Source organism: Martes martes (assembly GCF_963455335.1).
Source record: "Martes martes genome assembly, chromosome: 9".
NCBI classification, from domain to species: domain Eukaryota; kingdom Metazoa; phylum Chordata; class Mammalia; order Carnivora; family Mustelidae; genus Martes; species Martes martes.
Window position 1 is genome coordinate 61,296,757 of NC_137896.1, and position 19,997 is coordinate 61,316,753.

Below are 19,997 nucleotides of genomic sequence, written 5' to 3' on the forward strand. Positions count from 1 at the left end.
TCTGTCCTACATATTTTATAGTGATATGTATTTATACATACTGCGCTTGGCAACAGGAAATACGTTTTTGGTTTCCCATAGTAGGCTGCAAGTTTCAAAAGCAGAAGTCTTAAACCTCTAAAGGCAGCATAAGAAAAAATCTTTGTTTGAACCTCAAAGTTGTCTTTTAGCAGTCTTTGTCGTATATAAAAGAAGAGTCAAGATGTTGATTTCATTCTATTTATTTTTGGTGGGTGGGGAGGGGAGGTAAAAAAAAAAAGTTTGGGTTTTGCTTCCAGGAGCTTTCCTAAAGAGAAGTAACTCATTCATTACACATTCCCGTGGATGAACACTGTTTTCTTGGCTTTAAACTTTCAGGACAGTTTGAATTCAAGGTAATGTGATAAAATGTACTTCTGAAATTCAGTGTATTCATTTGGACACACATGGGGTGACCCCTTGTGTTCTCATTCTCATACAAAAGGTATTGGCACTTTGGCCTCAAGAACAAATAAAAGTATCATAAACACAACTTGTGATTTGGGTCTGGGCTAATGACTAAGGAACTATACAGCTGTAATGGTCTCGGATATTTCAATGCCCTGTGAACCTACAATTAATAGAGACTGCTGATTCTAAGAACTATGCCACCAACAAGGGAATGAAAGAAGAGCTATAAGTCTGACGCAAAGTTCAGAGCAAAATATCAATTGATAATCTCCTCCTTACTTTTGCGATATCAATAAAGTAGAGAGTGAGAATAAGAATTATATGAATAATGATAAATAAAAACCATCTACAGAAATCGGAAAATATTTTTCATTAAACTTGCCACTTATTCTAGTTCAACAAGTTGCCTGTGAGGAAAAGAACTAAGGCAGGAAACTAGTTACTTGTTGCTTAGAACTTCTTAAGAGCAAAAAATGAACACCAATCAACTGCCTCGGTTTAATATTATCTTATAACGTGTTATTTTGGAACTTGAACAACTGTGTTACGCCTTGAAAGTTGAAAGCGAAAAATAAAATCATGTAGAAAGCCAGAAATGTCATTAACACATCTACACAGATGTTTGCTTGTAGTTTTTGGTATCCAAAACCTTTTTTCCACACATTGCGCAGATGCCTAAAACAAACAAACAAAACATGTAAGCAATCAAATCATAATACTGACTATTAAAACCAATCAAATACCAAGTATCAACAGTTTACTTTATGTAAGTCATTCCCGAGGCTTAAAACGTAAGTTAACAGCATGAGAAAAGAGAAAAAGAAAGCACAGACCTGTAACTACCAACAATTCCTAAGTTTTGTCTTGCCTTAGAAAAAAGAGAACTTGACAGCATCTATGAAAGGCTACTCCTTTCCTGTGTTATCTAAGACAGTATCAAGAGTAGGCTCAATATGAATAGAAAAATGGTATTGAAAGAAACTTACCCTTTTTGTAGGCACAGCCCTGGCAATAATGAGAACCCGGTTGATGCACAGAACTTTTACAAATCCTGCAAGTGGAGAACTTATTCTTTCCATATGGATCAAATCTAGAGTTGTTTTTTTTTTTTAAGAGAAAGAAAAAAATGTGTAATAGAATAGAAACACTTAAATTAAATGACCTCCCTTAAGCAACAAATGGGATGAAACCATGCACTCTGTTCTCTGTCACACTCTCCAATTGCCAGGCACGGCACGCTTGCAGCTGGCCACTCTCCCCACGCCTGCACACCCCTGCCCCTTCCAGGGGACTTTTATGCTGGTGAAGAGTCAGTTCCTTAATCCCAAACCCATTTCTGAGTTGTATTTGCCAATCTATGTGTATGATATAGTTTCATATTATGGAAACTGATGAAATGTGGGTACATAAAGCATGACCAATTCTATTAAAAACTATGAGAATTGTTTAGGATAGGCTGGGTCAGTGTGAATCACTGAACTGCTGCTGAATTACGGGCAAGATCATAAGTGGAAGGACTTGGCGCTTTGCAAGTCTGTCAGTTCTGGCTCCACTTTAAAGATATCGGAAATGTACGTTCTGGTTATGATTTATGTGAGGAAAATGATGAAGAACTCTTATCAGTAGACGCAGACTCAAAAAGCCTGTCTCAGTGCCAAATGACTGATGAATGCATGTGCCGTTATGTGCTGTGACTTACAAGAAGGTACGTGTACATTTTAATAACTGCCTCCTTTAGCTGACATTTTCCATTAATTGATCCAATCCCTTTGTAGAAAAGAGTTTCTACTACATAAGAGTGCTACCTTATAGTGCTTGGAGTAGAAAATAATTCCCCCTAAACTGGCCCTAACTTTTGTAACAATACTCATATACCTAATACCAACACTGTCCTAGACCTTGCTGCTTCTCTTGGGGTAGTAAAATACAACAGCTCATTTTCAAAGGTTAATTTCTCCAAACCCAACAGAATGTCACTTTACTCTGCACAAGGGAAGATAGATACTATTCTTCTTTTTAATAAGCTCAACTGTTGTGCATCCATATGGATGTTTTCTTTTGCTTCAAACCATTATTTTATTCTAAGATGCACATTTTAGTATGTCTGAAATCTTACAGTTAGTTGACAGAGACTTTTCTTTCTTAAAGCAATGATACATCTTCTAAATGTTGGTATCTGGGACACCTGAGTGGCTCAGTCGGTTAACATCTGCCTTTGGCTCAGGTGGTCGTGGGTCTGAGTCCCACACTGGGCTCCTTAATCAGCAGGGAGCCTGCCCTCTGCCTGCTGCTACCCCTGCTTGTGCTCTCTGTCTCTCTCTCTGACAAATAAACAAAATCTTTAAAATCAATCAATCAATCAATAAATGTTGGTATCTTAGATTCAATGTCATACAATAGTATGCTTTCCAATGTGAGACATTTAGAGTATCCAAAGTAATAGCTACTTATTAATGATACTGGAGTGAGGTTGGGAGCATAAAGGAACTGGAAGTATCTAAAACTGTACAATCTGTAAAAATTACAACTTAGTTCATAATAACTGAACGGTCTTAGAAGATATCAGTAAGTCAGAGCAATACTTAAGTGTGATGCTCCACTGAAGATTAAGTCTCATGTGCTGTTTTATATCCATTATTTAATAAGTACCATTATGTACTTATGGTAGCCAGGCACTACAGGTAGTAAAACTTTATTATTATTATTATTATTATTATTTCTAATCCTTGGGGGTAATGTCATGAAACAGGTATTTATTCATTCAGCAAATATGTGGTGAGTGCCTACTATGTCCCTGTCACTGTTTTAAATACCAAAGATGAACCCGACAGACAAAGCCTCTGCCCTCCTCAAGTTAACATTCTAGTAAGACAACAGATAAAGGACAGATAGTAAGTAAAGGAACAAACATGCTTTTCAGATAATAATACATGTTGTAGAGAAAATTCAAACAGGACATTGTGGCAGACATGAGGGGAAGGAGGGAAGATATCAATTCAAATGCCAGTTAGGGACCTACTCTGAAGAGGTGACATTTCAGCTGAGATCCTAGGAACAAAAAGATGCCAGCTAGGTAAGCTCCGTGGGAAGAACTGTAGGAGGAGGGAGCAGCAAGCACAAACCTCTTCCAGTGGGAATGGGCTTGGTCTAGCTGATGCAGGAGTTGGTGCAAGGAAGTCAGAGAGGGGGGATGGGCCAGATTACAGAAAACCTTGTAAGAAAGTGGAAGGGAGGGGTTAGATCATATTCTGCATGAAAAGAAAAGCAAGGCAGGGTTCTGAGGAAAGCATTTATGTAACCTTTAAAGGACCACTCTGGCTACTATGAGACTGAACCATAAAGAACTAGAGAGGAAGCAGAAAGATGGAAAGTTATTATGGCATCTAAGTAAGAAATACCAGTGGTTTGCAAGAGGGTAATAGCAGTGAGATGGACAGAAGGAGGCAGATGCAGGTTATATGTTGGTGGCAGTGCTAAAGAATTTGCTGATAAAAGGGAAGTGAGGAAAAGGGAGGGATCAGTGCAGAATTCTAGCTCTTAGGCTCGAAGGGCTGGACTGGAGTGGTGTGATGATTAGAAGACTGCAGGAACAGGTGCCTGTTAGACACCAAACTGGTAAGTCAAGTAGGCACTTGCATATATCTTTGGAGCTCAGAAAAGAAGTCAGGAAAGGAGATATAAATCTGATTTATAGTCATTAACATACAGTTTGAATTTAAAGCCTCCGGACTAAAGTCACTTGAGGAGAGAGTATACATTTATAAATAGAAAAAAAAAAGAGAAAGGTCTAGGATTGAGTCCAAAGGCACTTGACTGAGAAGGAACGGTGAATTGGGAGGAAAAAAGAGTACGGTACCCAAGAGCTAAGAGAACAGAAGGTTGCAGAGGCATCAGGTTGGCTCAGCCAGTGAAAAAAGCGACTCTACTCTCTATCCCCAGGGCTGTGAGCTCAGGCCCCACATTGAAGGTAGAGCTTATTTAAAAACAAGAGAAAGCCACTGATTTCTGGACATTGACTTTGTATCCTGCCACATTACTGAATTGCTGTATGAGTTCTAGTAGTTTGGGGGTGGAGTCTTTCGGGTTTTCCATATAAAGAATCATGTCATCTGCGAAGAGAGAGAGTTTGACTTCTTCCTTGCCAATTTGGATACCTTTTATTTCTCTTTGTTGTCTGACTGCTGTTGCTAGGACTTCTAATACAATGTTGAACAAGAGTGGTGAGAGTGGGCATCCTTGTCGTGTTCCTGATCTCAACAGGAAGGCTGCAAGCTTTTTCCCATTGAGGATGATATTTGCTGTGGGTCTTTCATAGATAGATTTGATGAAGTTCAGGAATGTTCTCTCTATCCCTATATTTTGAAGCGTTTTAATCAGGAACGGATGCTGGATTTTGTCAAAAGCTTTTCTGCATCAATTGAGAGAATCATGTGGTTCTTCTCTCTTCTCTTATTGATTTGTTCTATCACATTGATTGATTTGCGAATGTTGAACCACCCTTGTAACCCAGGGATGAATCCCACCTGGTCATGGTGGATAATCTTTTTAATGTGCTGTTGGATCCTGTTTGCTAGGATCTTGTTGAGAATCTTGGCATCCATATTCATCAGTGATATTGGTCTGAAATTCTCCTTTTTGGTAGGGTCTTTGCCTGGTTTGGGGATCAGGGTAATGCTGGCTTCATAAAAAGAGTCTGGAAGTTTTCCTTCTGCTTCAATTTTTTGAAACAGCTTCAGGAGAATAGGTGTTATTTCTTCTTTGAAAGTTTGATAGAATTCCCCAGGGAATCCTTCGGGTCCTGGGCTCTTGTTTTTTGGGAGGTTTTTGGTCACTGCTTCAATCTCGTTACTAGATATCGGTCTATTCAGGTTGTCAATTTCTTCCTGGTTCAATTTTGGGAGTTTATAGTTTTCCAGGAATGCATCCATTTCATCTAGGTTGCTTAGCTTATTGGCATATAACTGTTGATAATAACTTCTGATGATTGTTTCTACTTCCTTGGTGTTAGTTGTGATCTCTCCCTTTTCATTCATAATTTTATTAATTTGGGCTTTCTCTCTTTTCTTTTGGATTAGTGTGGCCAATGGTTTATCAATCTTATTGATTCTTTCAAAAAATCAGCTTCTAGTTTCATTGATACATTCTACTGTATCTCTGGTTTCTACCTCATTGATCTCTGCTCTAATCTTGATTATTTCCCTTCTTACGTGTGGGGTTGGTTTGATTTGTTGTTGATTCTCCAGTTCTTTAAGGTGTAGAGACAGCTGGTGTATTCTGGATTTTTCAATTTTTTTGAGGGAGGCTTGGATGGCTATGTATTTCCCCCTTAGGACCGCCTTTGCTGTATCCCATAGGTTTTGGAGTGAAGTATCTTCATTCTCATTGGTTTCCATAAATTGTTGAAGTTCTTCTTTGATCTCCTGGTTGATCCAAGCATTCTTAAGCAAGGTGGTCTTTAGCTTCCAGGTGTTTGAGTTCCTTCTGAACTTTTCCTTGTGATTGAGCTCCAGTTTCAAAGCATTGTGATCTGAGAATATGCAGGGAATAATCTCAGTCTTTTGGTATCGGTTGAGCCCTGATTTGTGACCCAGTATGTGGTCTATTCTGGAGAAGATTCCATGTGCACTTGAGAAGAATGAGTATTCTGTTGTTTTAGGGTGGAATGTTCTGTATATATCTATAAGGTCCACCTGGTCCAATGTGTCATTCAATGCTCTTATTTCTTTATTGATCTTCTGCTTCAATGATCTGTCTATTTCTGAGAGAGGCATATTAAGATCTCCTACTATTAATGTATTCATATCAATATGACTCTTTATCTTGATTAATAGTTTTCTTATGTAATTGGCTGCTCCCATATTGGGGGCGTAGATATTTACAATTGTTAGATCATCTTGGTGGATAGTCCCTTTAAGAATTATGTAGTGTCCTTCTGTATCTCTGACTACCGTCTTTAGTTTAAAATCTAATTTATCTGATATGAGAATCGCTACCCCAGCCTTCTTTTGAGGCCCATTGGCATGAAAGATGCTTCTCCATCCCTTCACTTTCAGTCTGGGTGTATCTTTAGGTTCAAAATGGGTCTCTTGTAGACAACATATGGATGGGTCCTGTCGTTTGATCCAATCTGCAACCCTGTGTCGTTTTATGGGCGCATTTAGGCCATTCACATTGAGAGTGATTATTGAGAGATATATAAGATACCTCGGAATAAACCTAACCAAAGAGGTTAAAGATCTGTACTTGAGGAACTACAGAACACTCCTAAAAGAAATTGAAGAAGACACAAAAAGATGGAAGACCATTCCATGCTCTTGGATCGGAAGAATAAACATCGTTAAAATGTCTATACTGCCCAGAGCAATCTATACTTTTAATGCCATTCCAATCAAAATTCCACCAGTATTTTTCAAAGAGCTGGAGCAAATAATCCTAAAATTTTTATGGAATCAGAAGAGACCCCGAATTGCTAAGGAAATGTTGAAAAACAAAAATAAAACTGGCGGCATCACGTTACCTGATTTCAAGCTTTACTACAAAGCTGTGATCACCAAGACAGCATGGTACTGGCATAAAAACAGACACATGGACCAGTGGAACAGAGTAGAAAGCCCAGATATGGACCCTCAACTCTATGGTCAAATAATCTTCGACAAAACAGGAAAAAATATCCAGTGGAAAAAAGACAGTCTCTTCAATAAATGGTGCTGGGAAAACTGGACAGCTATATGTAGAAGAATGAAACTCGACCATTCTCTTACACCGTACACAAAGATAAATTCGAAATGGGTAAAAGACCTCAACGTGAGACAGGAATCCATCAGAATCCTCGAGGAGAACATAGGCAGTAACCTCTTTGATATCAGCCACAGCAACTTCTTTCAAGATATGTCTCCAAAGGCGAAGGAAACAAAAGCGAAAATGAACTTTTGCGACTTCATCAAGATCAAAAGCTTCTGCACAGCAAAAGAAACAGTCAACAAAACAAAGAGGCAACCCACGGAATGGGAGAAGATATTTGCAAATGACAGTACAGACAAAAGGTTGATATCCAGGATCTATAAAGAACTCCTCAAACTCAACACACACAAAACAGACAATCATATTAAAAAATGGGCAGAAGATATGAACAGACTCTTCTCCAATGAAGACATACACATGGCTACCAGACACATGAAAAAATGTTCATCATCACTAGCCATCAGGGAGATTCAAATCAAAACCACATTGAGATACCACCTTACACCAGTTAGAATGGCCAAAATTAGCAAGACAGGAAACAACGTGTGTTGGAGAGGATGTGGAGAAAGGGGAACCCTCTTACACTGTTGGTGGGAATGCAAACTGGTGCAGCCACTTTGGAGAACAGTGTGGGGATTCCTCAGGAAATTAAAAATAGAGCTTCCCTATGACCCTGCAATTGCACTACTGGGTATTTACCCCAACGATACAGATGTAGTGAAAAGAAGGGCCATCTGTACCCCAATGTTTATAGCAGCAATGGCCACGGTCGCCAAACTGTGGAAAGAACCAAGATGCCCTTCAACGGATGAATGGATAAGGAAGATGTGGTCCATATACACTATGGAGTATTATGCCTCCATCAGAAAGGACGAATACCCAACTTTTGTAGCAACATGGACAGGACTGGAAGAGATTATGCTGAGTGAAATAAGTCAAACAGAGAGAGTCAAGTATCATATGGTTTCACTTATTTGTGGAGCATAACAAATAATATAGAGGACAAGGGGAGATGGAGAGGAGAAGGGAGTTGAGGGAAATTGGAAGGGGAGATGAACCATGAGAGACTATGGACTCTGAAAAACAACCTGAGGGTTTTGAAGGGGCGGGGGGGCGGGAGGTTGGGGGAACCAGGTGGTGGGTATTAGGGAGGGCACAGATTGCATGGAGCACTGGGTGTGGTGAAAAAACAATGAATACTGTTATGCTGAAAATAAATTAAAAAAAAAAAAACAAGAGAGAACAGAAGGTTGCAAAAATGAGAGCTGTTAAAAGATTAAGATGAGAATAGAGAGGTCCATCAGGTGTGAACTTGCTGAGAGCAGCTGCAGGGGTTTGGTGGGGCTGAAGGCGGAGTGGAGTGGCTGAAATTGCAAATGGAACTTCAGACACTGAGAAAGCATCTGAGAGGAAGGCTTTTGAAAACTTTTGCTGTGGAGGGAAGCAAGGAAATGGGAGCGGCAGCTGAAAGGATTCATGGAATTTTTAAGACTGGAAATAGTAAAGCATGGTGTCAAAAAGTGATTTTTAGGGTGGGAGACACTTTTATCTCCATTCTTAGATGAAAAAGTAAAGTTCAGAAAAGTCAAGAAATTGGCTTAATTTCCTGCAGGTCCCAGAGCTAGGCAGGAACAGAGTCTAAATTCAAAATAGGGCTGACTCCAGAGCTTCTGATCTGTCCACATCTATTACCTCCAATTTGTATGATAATTAAGAATCAGATAAAATAACCTAGAGTAAACCCAAACCAGGCAATATTATTCCAAAACTAGTCCTATAAACAATACTACACTGAAGTACCTCAATGAAACTGCAAAGTAGTTTTAGGGATAAGAAATAGTAGTTTTCAAAAGAAAAAGAATCGTGTTTTCTGGTGAAATTATATATAAAAAAAATAGCACTAATATCTTCATATATTCATACATTGAGAAGGAGCAAGGTGAAACCAGTAGGTTATAATAGACAGCTTGGCTTTGCATGCCAGGACCTACTGAACTCTGTTATATCACAAGAGAATGATGCACACCAAATTCACTCCAGTATGTTTAATTAAGACTAAAGAGAGTGGAAAGTTATACGCCTGCAGAGTGGCTGCTCTTATACCTACCTTGCTTTTTTTGAAGTCAAAGCTTTATTTTCATTCAGCTTTCTTCCACCACTTTCTAAATCAAAATATACATGTATTTTAGTGGGTTATTTCTGCACATTTCACTATAACATATACATTTAACATTTAATAATTAGTTAAAAAGTTCATTCTTTGGCCTCCTACCAGTAGACTAGCCTGTATCAAAATTTTCAAAAATGCCTAGTTAATAGCCAGGTTTTTAAGACACTACTTGAATAGGAAACATTTATTATGAAGCAATAAAATTATGGATAATCATCTTATTTCTCAGACTCAAAAGAGGATTTTAGGGATGGGTCTACACTTAATTTATCTAGTGTAAAGTCTTAAAGCCACTACTTTGGTGCCATAGACCCTGCATACAAGTACAAGTATTTCTTTTCCTTCCCTTTGGAAACACCTCAACTGTATCTAATGATATGAAGGTGAAAATGTAAATGTGTAAATGATTTGTTCAAGAATATAAAAGTCAGGTTAAGAGAGGGGGGAATTAAATACAGACTTTAATAAAGCAGAATCAAATCAGTTACTATGATCTATTCATTGGTGGAAAAATCATTTAATGATTTTGCTCTTTTGCCTGACAGATGATGAACCCTTAACATGTAACCCAGAGAACTAAATAAAAGAAGACATCAAATTGTTGGGGGATCTGGGATTCTTTAGTGTTTAAGAGATGAAATACTTTGCACACATAAGATTTCTTTTTACAAATAATGTAAAGCGAAAACATTTGTCACAGGAAGCATGGGATTCAACTTCTCTTTTCCAAATGGCAAAATACCTGTGGTATTCCTTGCACCATCTTTCCATGTGTCTGGAGTGATAACAGTACCAAGTTTCTTCTCACCTGTTGTAACAAGATAGTAGAAGTAAGGGGAACTTGGATTTACTATCTAATAAATATACTACATGGTGCTTAAAATTCACAGTGGTATCAACCATTGTCTTACAGTAGGCGCTTTTTCATGCCGGGGTAGGGGCTGTGAACTGAGACTGAAGATACTAACTGTGGGCAATGGGTAGCTGACTCTCGGTCACATCTGTACAGTATGATGGATAATGACAGGCTTTTCCTGTACCATGTGTACTTTAAACAAATCTGATAAATCTAAACAAATCTGATACACCTATTTATTCCATAAATATTTACTAAACGCTTATGATATGTAAACTGTTATACAAAGTTCAGAGAGAAATAAAATGATAAATTAGATAAAGCTCTAGGTTTCAAGGTATGTACAACACACTATTTTCTCTAACAGTGGTCCTTAACCTGGGTCCAAGGGGTAGACCTCAGAAGAAAAGGGAAAAAGATGAAGTTGTACACCACACTACTATATAGTCACTTTTTTTTTTTGTAAGAGTCCATAGCTTTAATCAGATTTTTCAAAGGGGGTCAGAGACCTCTGAAAAAGAACCATTCAAACCAAAATATAAACTAGAAAATAAAAAGCATAGAAGTGGACAGCTTAAGTACTAGGAGAAATTCCACGGAGAAAGAAATAACCTTAGCTGGGGAAATCCAGGAAAGCCTGTGAAGAACGCAGGAAGAGGCTCTGGATCTGGTAGTGGGACTGTGAAGAAAGAGGTGGAGAGATGATGAAAGCAAACTACAGAAAGGACATATCCTGAAGAAAGGTATGGAAAGCTCAGGGTACACATGGGCATGCAAAGAGTGGTTTGGCGAAAGAGTAATGGTAAGAGTAAGTGAAAATAAAGTTGGAAAGATAAGCCAGCGTCATTGTGGAGGGTCATCCTGAATGCCAGGCTCTAAATATAGAAACCCAAAATTAATCTCTGCGCACTGAGAATTTGTTAAAGGTTTTAAATATAAAAAGTGATAGAGTGCACTTATATTTAGGTTCAATGCAAGTATCTTGTGATTACTCTAAACCATGTCCTTGCATAATGATGAAGAATGGTAAGACAAAGTCTTTACCCTTTGGTTCTACTGTTTAGCATTTGGTAGACATATAATACTTGTTGCATGAATGAAAAGAAAAGGTGACAAAATACAAGAATGAAAGGTGGAGTCAGGGTCTAACTGAGCATTTTTATATGGAAGGGGAGCTGATTAAAGATTCCAAAGGATACAGAGACAAAGAGGTAGGGAGGGATGGCAACAGGGACACGAGTAGAATTTTCCTTGAAGAAAGGGAAAGAAGTAAATCAGCATGGATGCAGATCTGTTTATGGGTATAGTAAAAGAAGTTGAGAATGTTCCCATTTAATTACCTTGCTTTTCTTATGCCTATAAGAAGGTATTTGTCAAAAGAGCACGAGGTAGCTGAAGTTGTTAAAAGTTTAAGGGACTGGAGAGCTTGGAATAGTCATAGCAACAAAGGGCAAGGGGACTGACTAAAGATAAGTAAAAAAGATTGATGAGTAGTATTAAAGATCCTGGAGATTAGGAATTGTGCACTTTTAGTAGTACCAACTGGTTCATTTGTGCAGTTTTCCCCAGTGGCCTTCAAACACACATGCAGGACAGTTTAGAGAGAGAAGAGCCAAAGGCAGAGAGAACACAGTTTGAAGGGAAAGGGACTGGTAAGAGGTCACATTAGTCTAACTTGAGTGATGGGGACCTCAGCTAGGGTACTTGAGGGATAAATGAGAGGCTAGGGAAAATAGCTATTGACTGGAAGTAAAAACAGCAGGACATGCAAGCGTTTGGATGCAGACTCACAAAGGGATGGGGGATGCATGAGAGATGATTCAGGCTTTGTGAATGGGTGACTGGGAAGACTGCCATGCCATTAAGTGATGGAAGAGAAGGTACAGATTTGTGAAGTAGGGTGACAAATTCAGTCTTGGAAGTACTAAACTGCTACGTAACAACCAGATGGAGGTTCCCAGTATTGTCTGAAGAAAATTCTTCTATTGGTCTTACTTTAGAGAGAAGTCGACTGGAGATGTGGATTAGACTGGCATGGATATGCTATCTGAAGCCAGATATTTCCAAAACAAATGTCAAAAGAAGGTCAGATACAGATCACTAGGAAACATTTATTTTAAGAGAGAAGGAGAATAAGAAAACTCACAGAGTATAATGGTAAAGAAGCACACAGAGAAGTAAATTCAAAGAGAATTGAGACCAAGTTTCAAAGTCACAGAGTAGAAAAGGACTGAAAGAAAGGTCTTTGAATTAAGACTCTATTTTTATTTGAAAAATAAGAGTCTATAGAAGGTAGAAAGGTATTAGAACCAAGAAATAATACACAGCCTTTCAGAAGTGCAGAGAAGTAAAAAGCAGGTGACCCTTTAGGACACATATCATGTCTAGATCCAACTATGTGTATTTATTTTAATACCACATTAGATCTTGGGTTCTCAGAAATTTTATGACCTTAGGAAATTAACTCTCACAATTTGCCCAGTATCCTCAATTTCCTTGAGAAAAAGCATTTATGGTGTAAAGAACATCACACAAAACAAGTTAAACCAGGCAGAATACCAGTCCTCTAAAGTTAAAATATACAGAATTAACAAAAATTGCATAGAAGGCTAAATTTACATGTTTAGGAACCAAACTACATAAGAGAGAAGACATCAAGGAAGGTGCATAACCTAAATACATGTAAGTCATATTTACTCAAACAGGCAAAACAAAAAAACTTCTTAGGTACTGGATGGAGTAGAGTTAAAGGATGTCAATGTCAAAAAGCTTAATGTGCTTTTTGGAGTGATGAAAATATTCTAAAATTGTAGTGATGGTTGCACAACCCTATGAATATACTGAAAATAACAGAATGGTACATTTTAAATGGGTGACTTGTACCTATGTCAATTACACTGCAATAATTTTTTAAAAGCTTAGTATGAGATGATGATATAAAGCACAGAAAAATGGAAATATTAGTTCCACTCTACCCCTCATAAAATGGAGCAGAGTTTAATTCTGAGTGCCATGCATTGGTGGTTATGATAGAAATAATCAGTTTTTTAGTATACACTAAGGCACTTTTATCAGGCTTTACCTACATTATCTAATTCTCACAAAACCCATAAATTATGTATTATTCTCATTTTTCAGATGAGAAAACTGGGGCCAAGAAATATTAGATAACTCACCGATGGTTATTCTTTTACCTAATGTAAAAACTGTGATTCAAACTCATGGGTGCCTGTGTTCAAAGGTTTATCTACTGTTGGGGGGGTGTTATAACAAAATCCAGGTAAGAGGACTTGAACCCTTGTCTCAGAAAGAGCCAGAAATGTCCAGCCTGAGGAAAAAGAGACTTAGGGTATGACAGCCGTTTTAAAGCAAACAGTCTGTGACATCAAAAAGCCATATTTTCTAGAAAGCTCAAGAGTTTGTATTAGAATTATTGATGGCAACTATAGGGAGGAAGGACTTTTCTAAAAGCCAGTGACATCGATACAGACTACTGTGAAGGTGGTGCAACTTTCTGAACCTTGCCTCAATACCACAGGTATTCATGCAACGAGCATTTAAGCCATTGGACAGGCTGCTAACTTTGGGTTGCTAATTAAAATATAGAATGCCCAGTTAAATTTAAATTTCAAACAATGAATGCTGTTTTAGTCCAAAGCACGTTCAGTAGTAAGGAGAAGCAAGCAAAGACAAGTCTCAAATATTGAATGGGACACACTTCTCCTAATAAAAGTATTCATATTTTTAATGTCTGCTAAATCTGGAAACTCTAGATGTTGTATATCTTTTAAGATCCATTCCAACCCTGAGGGTGTGTGAAGCAAAGGAGCCAGTCAAGAGCTGTACGGGATGAGATCCCGGGTTGGGAGAGGCAAAGGAAATAGACAAATGAGTGCAAAACAGACCGCTCTGAACGCAGAGTAACTGTACGGTCGTTGGGGAGAGAAGGAATGGTCAAAGGGGTAGCAGGACAAAGGCCGGAATCGGAGACCCGTGGCCGAAAGAAAAAAAAGAAAACGCAAAGTACCCGAAGAACTCCTGTTAGCCTCGCCTAGCCTCCTTCTCCCAATGATGTGGCCCCTTAACTTACATTTTTCGCACACCATCCTTCCTCGAAGGCTCCCTCGGCCCAGAAACAGCAGCAGCTTGAAAATGTCAACACAACAGCCAGGGAAGCATTCCCCTTCCGGGTTACGACAACCCACTTCCGACCCCTCCGCCCATAGCCCCGCCCATCCCACACCTGAAAAGCGGCGGGAGGAATTAAACGCGAGCTGGAAGGCGGGGCTGCTCCTACTGCCCGCCCCTCCGCTTCTGCAATTGGCTGTGCGATCTTGGGTCTCCGGCCCACAGGCCTGCGCCTGCGCGAGGGCTAGGGCGGCGAGTCGTACCTGATGGTTGGAGGTAGTAACCTCCGCTTCTCTTCCGCTGGCGGGAGAGTTAGGTAAGCCCAGCCGAACCTTCCCCGCACGCGAACCTCCCGGGCTGTGCGGACAGCCCCCACCAACTGCCCATGTGGCCGACAGTATCTGTGCCCCCAGCCCGCCCGCGCCCGCCGTCCGTCCGAGCGCCACCCTTCCGGCGTGACCCAGGGGCTGCCCTGATGGACCCGGCCCTCTTGCAGATCCGTCTTTCTGTGTGTGGCCCTCCGTTTCTCCTGGTCTCCGCGCGGGTGCTCTTTGATTATGCTTCTCAGCGCGTCCCCCATTGCTCACACTCGCCCTGGGTGAGGCTTGCGCAGAGTCCCGAGCGACCGAGTTTGGGGTGGGGCTGCAGAGACAGGTCCTGGCGATTTCCGCGGAGGCTCCTCCTGTGCGAGCCTCGGGACCTGCGAACCCTGGCTAGGTTAGACCCCGGCGGCCAGGGCCGTGGCAGCCGGAGGAGCGCCCGACGGGTGTCCTCGTGTGCTTGCCAGGGCCCGCCCCGGGGCTGCTTTCGCAGGACCTACCCTCTTTCCTTCGTTCTTGTTCATTCATTCATTCAGTAAGCATCTGAGTTCGGGTACTACGCACTGTATTAGATCCAGATCTACTCATGTCATTTGGGATTCTGAGAGGGGCCCAGAAAAATACCCGAAGAGGTATCTGTTGAGATGGTGTATTCCGGATCCTCTGCCCCGTCTCTCATTCGGCAGAGGATAGGACCTGCGAGAAACTTTTCCTTTTTCCCCTCTATTGTTCATTCTCTTCTCAACCCCTAGTGTGTATCTTTATATCAAAGAGGCGGGGCTTTGATGTGGCTTTAGTGCTTGGGAGCTTGGGACCTTGGACCTGTCTCCTAATGTGCCTTAGGCTGTTTCCTTATCAGTAGAATATTTGCCTTGGAAAATTACAGAATTATATCAGAGCAGTTAGGATAAGGCCTGGACTTGCCCTGTTATTTTTCTGGAATGTTCACCACAGTGGATTATTACTTTAAATTAATAAGGTTCTACTTAATATCAATTAATATTAATATTAATACCTAATATTAATATCTTATTAATATTAACACCTAATATTAATATCTTATTAATATTAACATTAAGTATTAATATTAAGTATTATACCTAACATTAGTATTAACATTACTAATAAGTTAGTAACAGTATGCTATATATTGTTAGGTAATTTATGAATAAACATATATACATATAATGTGTATTTTATAGAGACAACGAGAGAAAGTAGACTTTTTTTCTCCTATTTATCACCTACTTTTGATTGGAACTTAGCACGTGTAACAGATATTGTCATTTTGGTATTTCTGGAGCATTGGGATCCCTGAGTTTAGCATAATGTTCTTTGAACTTTCTTGATTACACTGGTCACCGTTTGAGTATTCAAGTGTGCACTTGGTGTCACTTGTCATTTGCCAGAAGATGTGAACTACTGTGATGTTAGACAAGGGTCCACAATGATTAAAAAAAATGCCAACAGTTTGGCTAAAGTGTATTCACGGGGTTCCTAGAATGCATAGATTATACTTCCAGCAAGAGCAAATCATTAATCCGTGCATGTTGTTTTCACCTCTGTGATTTTGGCAAAAGGAGAAAGAAAAAAGAAAACGAATCCCTTAATTGGTCCCAGTACATGACCCTTTTACAGAAACCAGTTACAAATATTTAAGAAATTAGTAAATTTGTCCTTTTTAGGCTCTGAGACCTTTTTGAGCCATATTAGTCTACATGTACATTTATACATATGCATCTTAACCATATTCTGAAACTAATACATTGTGCATAGAAAATTGACTTGTTCATGCTTACTTTTAGGCGTTGGAGCATTTAGACAATGGAAAAAATCATTATTGGATATACTGTTTTCTTAATTTGTTTTTCATTAGATAGCCTCTCAAGAAAACACCATGAAAGATACTGATATCAAGAGACTACTGTATACCCATCTTTTATGCATATTTTCAATTATCCTAAGCATCTTCATTCCATCATTCTTCTTGGAGAACTTCTCAATATTGGAAACACACTTGACATGGTTGTGCATCTGTTCTGTTTTTGTAACTGCCGTCAATATAGTATTATATTTAGTAGTGAAACCAAATGCATCCTCTAAAAGAAGTTCATTATCATACAAGGTAAGGCTTATTTCTTGATAACTGATTTTTAGATAGGGGTAGTGTTTCTTCTAATGAAAGAATAAAGTATTAGTCAAGTACTTATGGGGTTATTTACAGTGAGTAAAGAGAACCTGATTTTTTATTTTTTTCATATCAGTAGCCTGTTATTGCTGGAAGGCTGCCCACAATGTTTGATAAATCCTTTGCCATGCATCAGTTGTGGAATTAGGATGTCTTCAGTGGATATTACAGCATTGTGAATCTAGATAGTCATGTTTTTAAGTCACCGCCGAAGATAAATTCATGACATAGAAGTCATATCTTAAACTTCATAAGACATTTTATTTTCATTTATTTTTTCCATTTCTGAGAGAAAATGGATTTTTCAGAAATTACAAAATAAGCCTTGTGGTAGCTTTGTTTTGAACATGGCATTCCTCAACTAAACAGTGTTAAAGTTTTCAGATATCAGAATCTATTTTCTGAAATGTTCACTATAACACTTGACTATTACTTTAAATTAATAAAGTCTTCCCTTAACATTATCCAATACTATGTGTAGCTCTCTTAGATAATTTAAAACACTGTGTGTGTTGTAATTAGAGCTTCTTGAGCTCCAAATCAAGTAGGTCCCACACTGATTTGTAGACATGCAGGTCTTTTTTCATATGCATCATATAATCACATGAATATGATTTGGGGAATTACTTAATATTATGCTTTTTTGGTACAGTTTTCTTAGGAATTTTGTTTTTAAATGAAAAAAAAAAACCCTCCTTATTTTCTGCAAAGATTTCATGTATCACATAATAAGGATTGTCTGGTTTTTTTTGTATCATAGTGTTCTGTTGTTGGTAAATATTTTATAAATACTGATTCGTGGTGTAGCTCAGTGCATACCACAGGAACAGAAATGCTTTTTGATTCTAGTGCTGATTGGGTGGGTGGAATATGGGTAGTGATTTGTGACTTGTAGGCTGTTTTGTGGGCTGTCTGGAGGTCCGTGCACTGTGCACAGGAGATGGAATCTGACTTCAGGCTACCCAACGTAAAGAACATTCAACTGTTGCACACTTGGGAATAAGTTGTATTTGTAGATAAAGTGGAAGCATTTGCTGTCCTCTAGGCATTGTCTTGAACCTTCAAATCATTCTCATTTCTTTTTTAGGTAGCGAGGTTTTTGAAATGCTGTATCTACTTTCTTATGTCATGTTTCTTCTTTCATGTAATTTTTGTTCTATATGGAGCACCACTCATAGAGTAAGTCTGAAGTTTGTACCTTAAGGCAATTATATTTGAAACACTTGTTTACCGAACAAAGCACTAATTCTTTGGTGAGGAATGAAAAACCATGGTGTGTTTAACTACCAGATCACAGAAGGATACTGACATCATTGCCCTTTCTTAGTAATGATATTCTTTTAACATTACTTCATAATAAGAATAACTTAATTCATTAAATGCTCCTCTTACCTAGACTTCTATTACCCCATTGCATGTAGGGGCAGGGAGGTAGATGAGAAACTATTCCAATAAATGTGTGGACCTTAGAACCTCTAAGGGAGCTTACTATAATGATATGTATAAATTAGTTAAAATTAGCATACCAGTTGTTAGTAAATATGATTCTGAAGTGCTTGAAGGAAGTTTTTCTTAAGAAAATTCCGTAGATTCCTGTATTTAATTATTTAATAACCTAATGTTGATAGGGTTTTTTTTTTTAAGATTTTATTTATTTATTTGACGGGGGGGGGGGAGCGCCCCCCTCAACAGGCCCCCTGCTGAGCAGGGAGCCAGATGTGGGGATGTGGTGGGGATATGAGGCTCCATCCTAGGACTCAGGGATCATGACCTGGTCCGAAGGCAGAGGCTTAACTGACTGAGCCACCCAGGCACCCCTAATGTTGATAGTTTAAGGGCAGAATTTAACTCAACAGTGTTTCAAAGCTGACCAGTTTAAAAAAAAAACTAGATTCATGAGTATTTCTTATTTAATGTTCATCACAGATTGGGAAACCTTATTTAAAAGTGAATAGTGATCACAGTGAGGTAAGTTGTGACACACAGATACATCTATGTATGGAGTCATATATATTTACACACAGTTGTATATATACACACACTAAATTAACGGGTAGTTCTTTTCTAGAGAGGGGCGAACAAGACCTTTTAATGGGAAATGGTAGTTTCTATTTAATCCATTGTCGGCTAGAATGAATGTCTTGAGCAGTAGTACTAAAACCAGCAGCATCAGCATTTTATCAAAAGTAAGTTCTCAGACCTCAGAAATGCTATGGGTACAGCTTCCCCAAGCTTTAGTTTATCTCACTTTCCAAGTGGCTCCAGTATAAGCTAGAGTTGAACCAGTGGTTACAGAGAAAGTTCCAGAGGAACTTCTTCAGGAAGAAGGTTAATTATCTAAAAATGGGGTTTCTTGCAGTGGAGAGTCTCATATAGATCAGAGGGTATTTAACACTTCTGAACTCTATCATTAAAGCCAGATATTTGGGACGCTTGGGTGGCTCAGTTGGTTGAGGGTCTGCCTTCGACTCAGGTCATGATTCCAGGATCCTGGGATCAAGTCCTGCATCAGGCTTCTTGCTCAGCCGGGAGCCTGCTTCTCCCTCTGCGGGCCACTCCCCCTGGTTGTGTGCATGCTCTCTCACTCTCTCTCTCTGGCAAATAAATAAACAAAATCTTAAAAAAAAAAATGAAGCCAGATATTTGCTAGATTGTTTTTCATAGCTTGTTTTTTAGTATTAAAATTTTTTGTAATTATCATTTTGGTAGGACTTGTGTTACCTTTCAAAGTAAAGTATAAGAAAATGTTTTCATGTTGAATCTATTTAAGTAACCAAGATTATGTAGTGTACATACACCTTTAATGCTTTTAAAAAATTAATAAAGCTTTTTTTTTTTCTAGGTTGGTGTTGGAAACATTTTTATTTGCAGTTACTTTGTCAACCTTTACTACTGTACCTTGTTTGTGTTTGTTAGGGCCAAACATCAAAGCATGGCTAAGAGTTTTCAGTAGAAATGGGTAAGTTTTAATTTTATATTTTAGTGGTGTTTGAAATTTAAACAAGTTAATATAGTATTTTTCCATTCCTGGATGCTTTCAGATTATTCTATGAGTGTTTTTCAGGACTGTGGTTCTCAGGGATGCCTCAAGGGCCCACCACGGTTGGGAAGTGGGGGTAGGGAAGGGGTTGTATTACATTTGAGGGGTACTCAAGCAGGTAGAGC

At 38.9% G+C, this 19,997-nt stretch overlaps 2 protein-coding genes across 7 annotated transcripts in view; one reads left to right on the forward strand and one right to left on the reverse strand.

Annotated features, from left to right (window-relative positions):
• The window catches only part of PIGF (phosphatidylinositol glycan anchor biosynthesis class F), a 114,876-nt gene that overhangs the window by 65,638 nt on the left and 29,241 nt on the right, over positions 1 to 19,997 (forward strand). For 2 of the 5 annotated variants that reach the window (XM_080813746.1, XM_080813749.1), the window contains exons 1-4: positions 14,556 to 14,640; positions 16,521 to 16,769; positions 17,920 to 18,011; positions 19,675 to 19,791. In XM_080813746.1, the coding sequence (XP_080669872.1) occupies positions 16,542 to 16,769; positions 17,920 to 18,011; positions 19,675 to 19,791 (437 nt within the window). In that variant the 5' untranslated portion in view covers positions 14,556 to 14,640; positions 16,521 to 16,541. Of the gene's footprint in view, positions 1 to 14,545; positions 14,641 to 16,520; positions 16,770 to 17,919; positions 18,012 to 19,674; positions 19,792 to 19,997 lie in introns of those variants that run through there. The other 3 variants (XM_080813745.1, XM_080813748.1, XM_080813747.1) reach the window with 2 other exon arrangements.
• CRIPT (CXXC repeat containing interactor of PDZ3 domain) lies at positions 207 to 14,391 on the reverse strand. 2 transcript variants are annotated; one of them, XM_080813754.1, is made up of 5 exons: positions 14,287 to 14,391; positions 10,083 to 10,148; positions 9,278 to 9,332; positions 1,416 to 1,519; positions 207 to 1,104 (listed from the first exon to the last, which is right to left on the reverse strand). In XM_080813754.1, exons 1-5 carry the CDS (start codon positions 14,300 to 14,302, stop codon positions 1,040 to 1,042), a joined length of 306 nt encoding a protein of 101 aa, XP_080669880.1. In that variant the 5' UTR covers positions 14,303 to 14,391; the 3' UTR covers positions 207 to 1,039. The 2 variants fall into 2 exon arrangements, with proteins under 2 accessions (XP_080669880.1, XP_080669881.1); XM_080813755.1 differs by having other exon boundaries at positions 214 to 1,104; positions 1,416 to 1,480.

What these genes read in the sequence shown, in the direction of transcription:
- CRIPT (XM_080813754.1), bottom strand. An exon ending in TTGACTTCAAAAAAAGCAAG is followed by an intron (nt 1,520 to 9,277) that starts GTAGGTATAAGA and finishes AAACAACTCTAG; the next exon opens with ATTTGATCCATATGGAAAGA. An exon ending in GGGCTGTGCCTACAAAAAGG is followed by an intron (nt 1,105 to 1,415) that starts GTAAGTTTCTTT and finishes TGTTTGTTTTAG; the next exon opens with GCATCTGCGCAATGTGTGGA.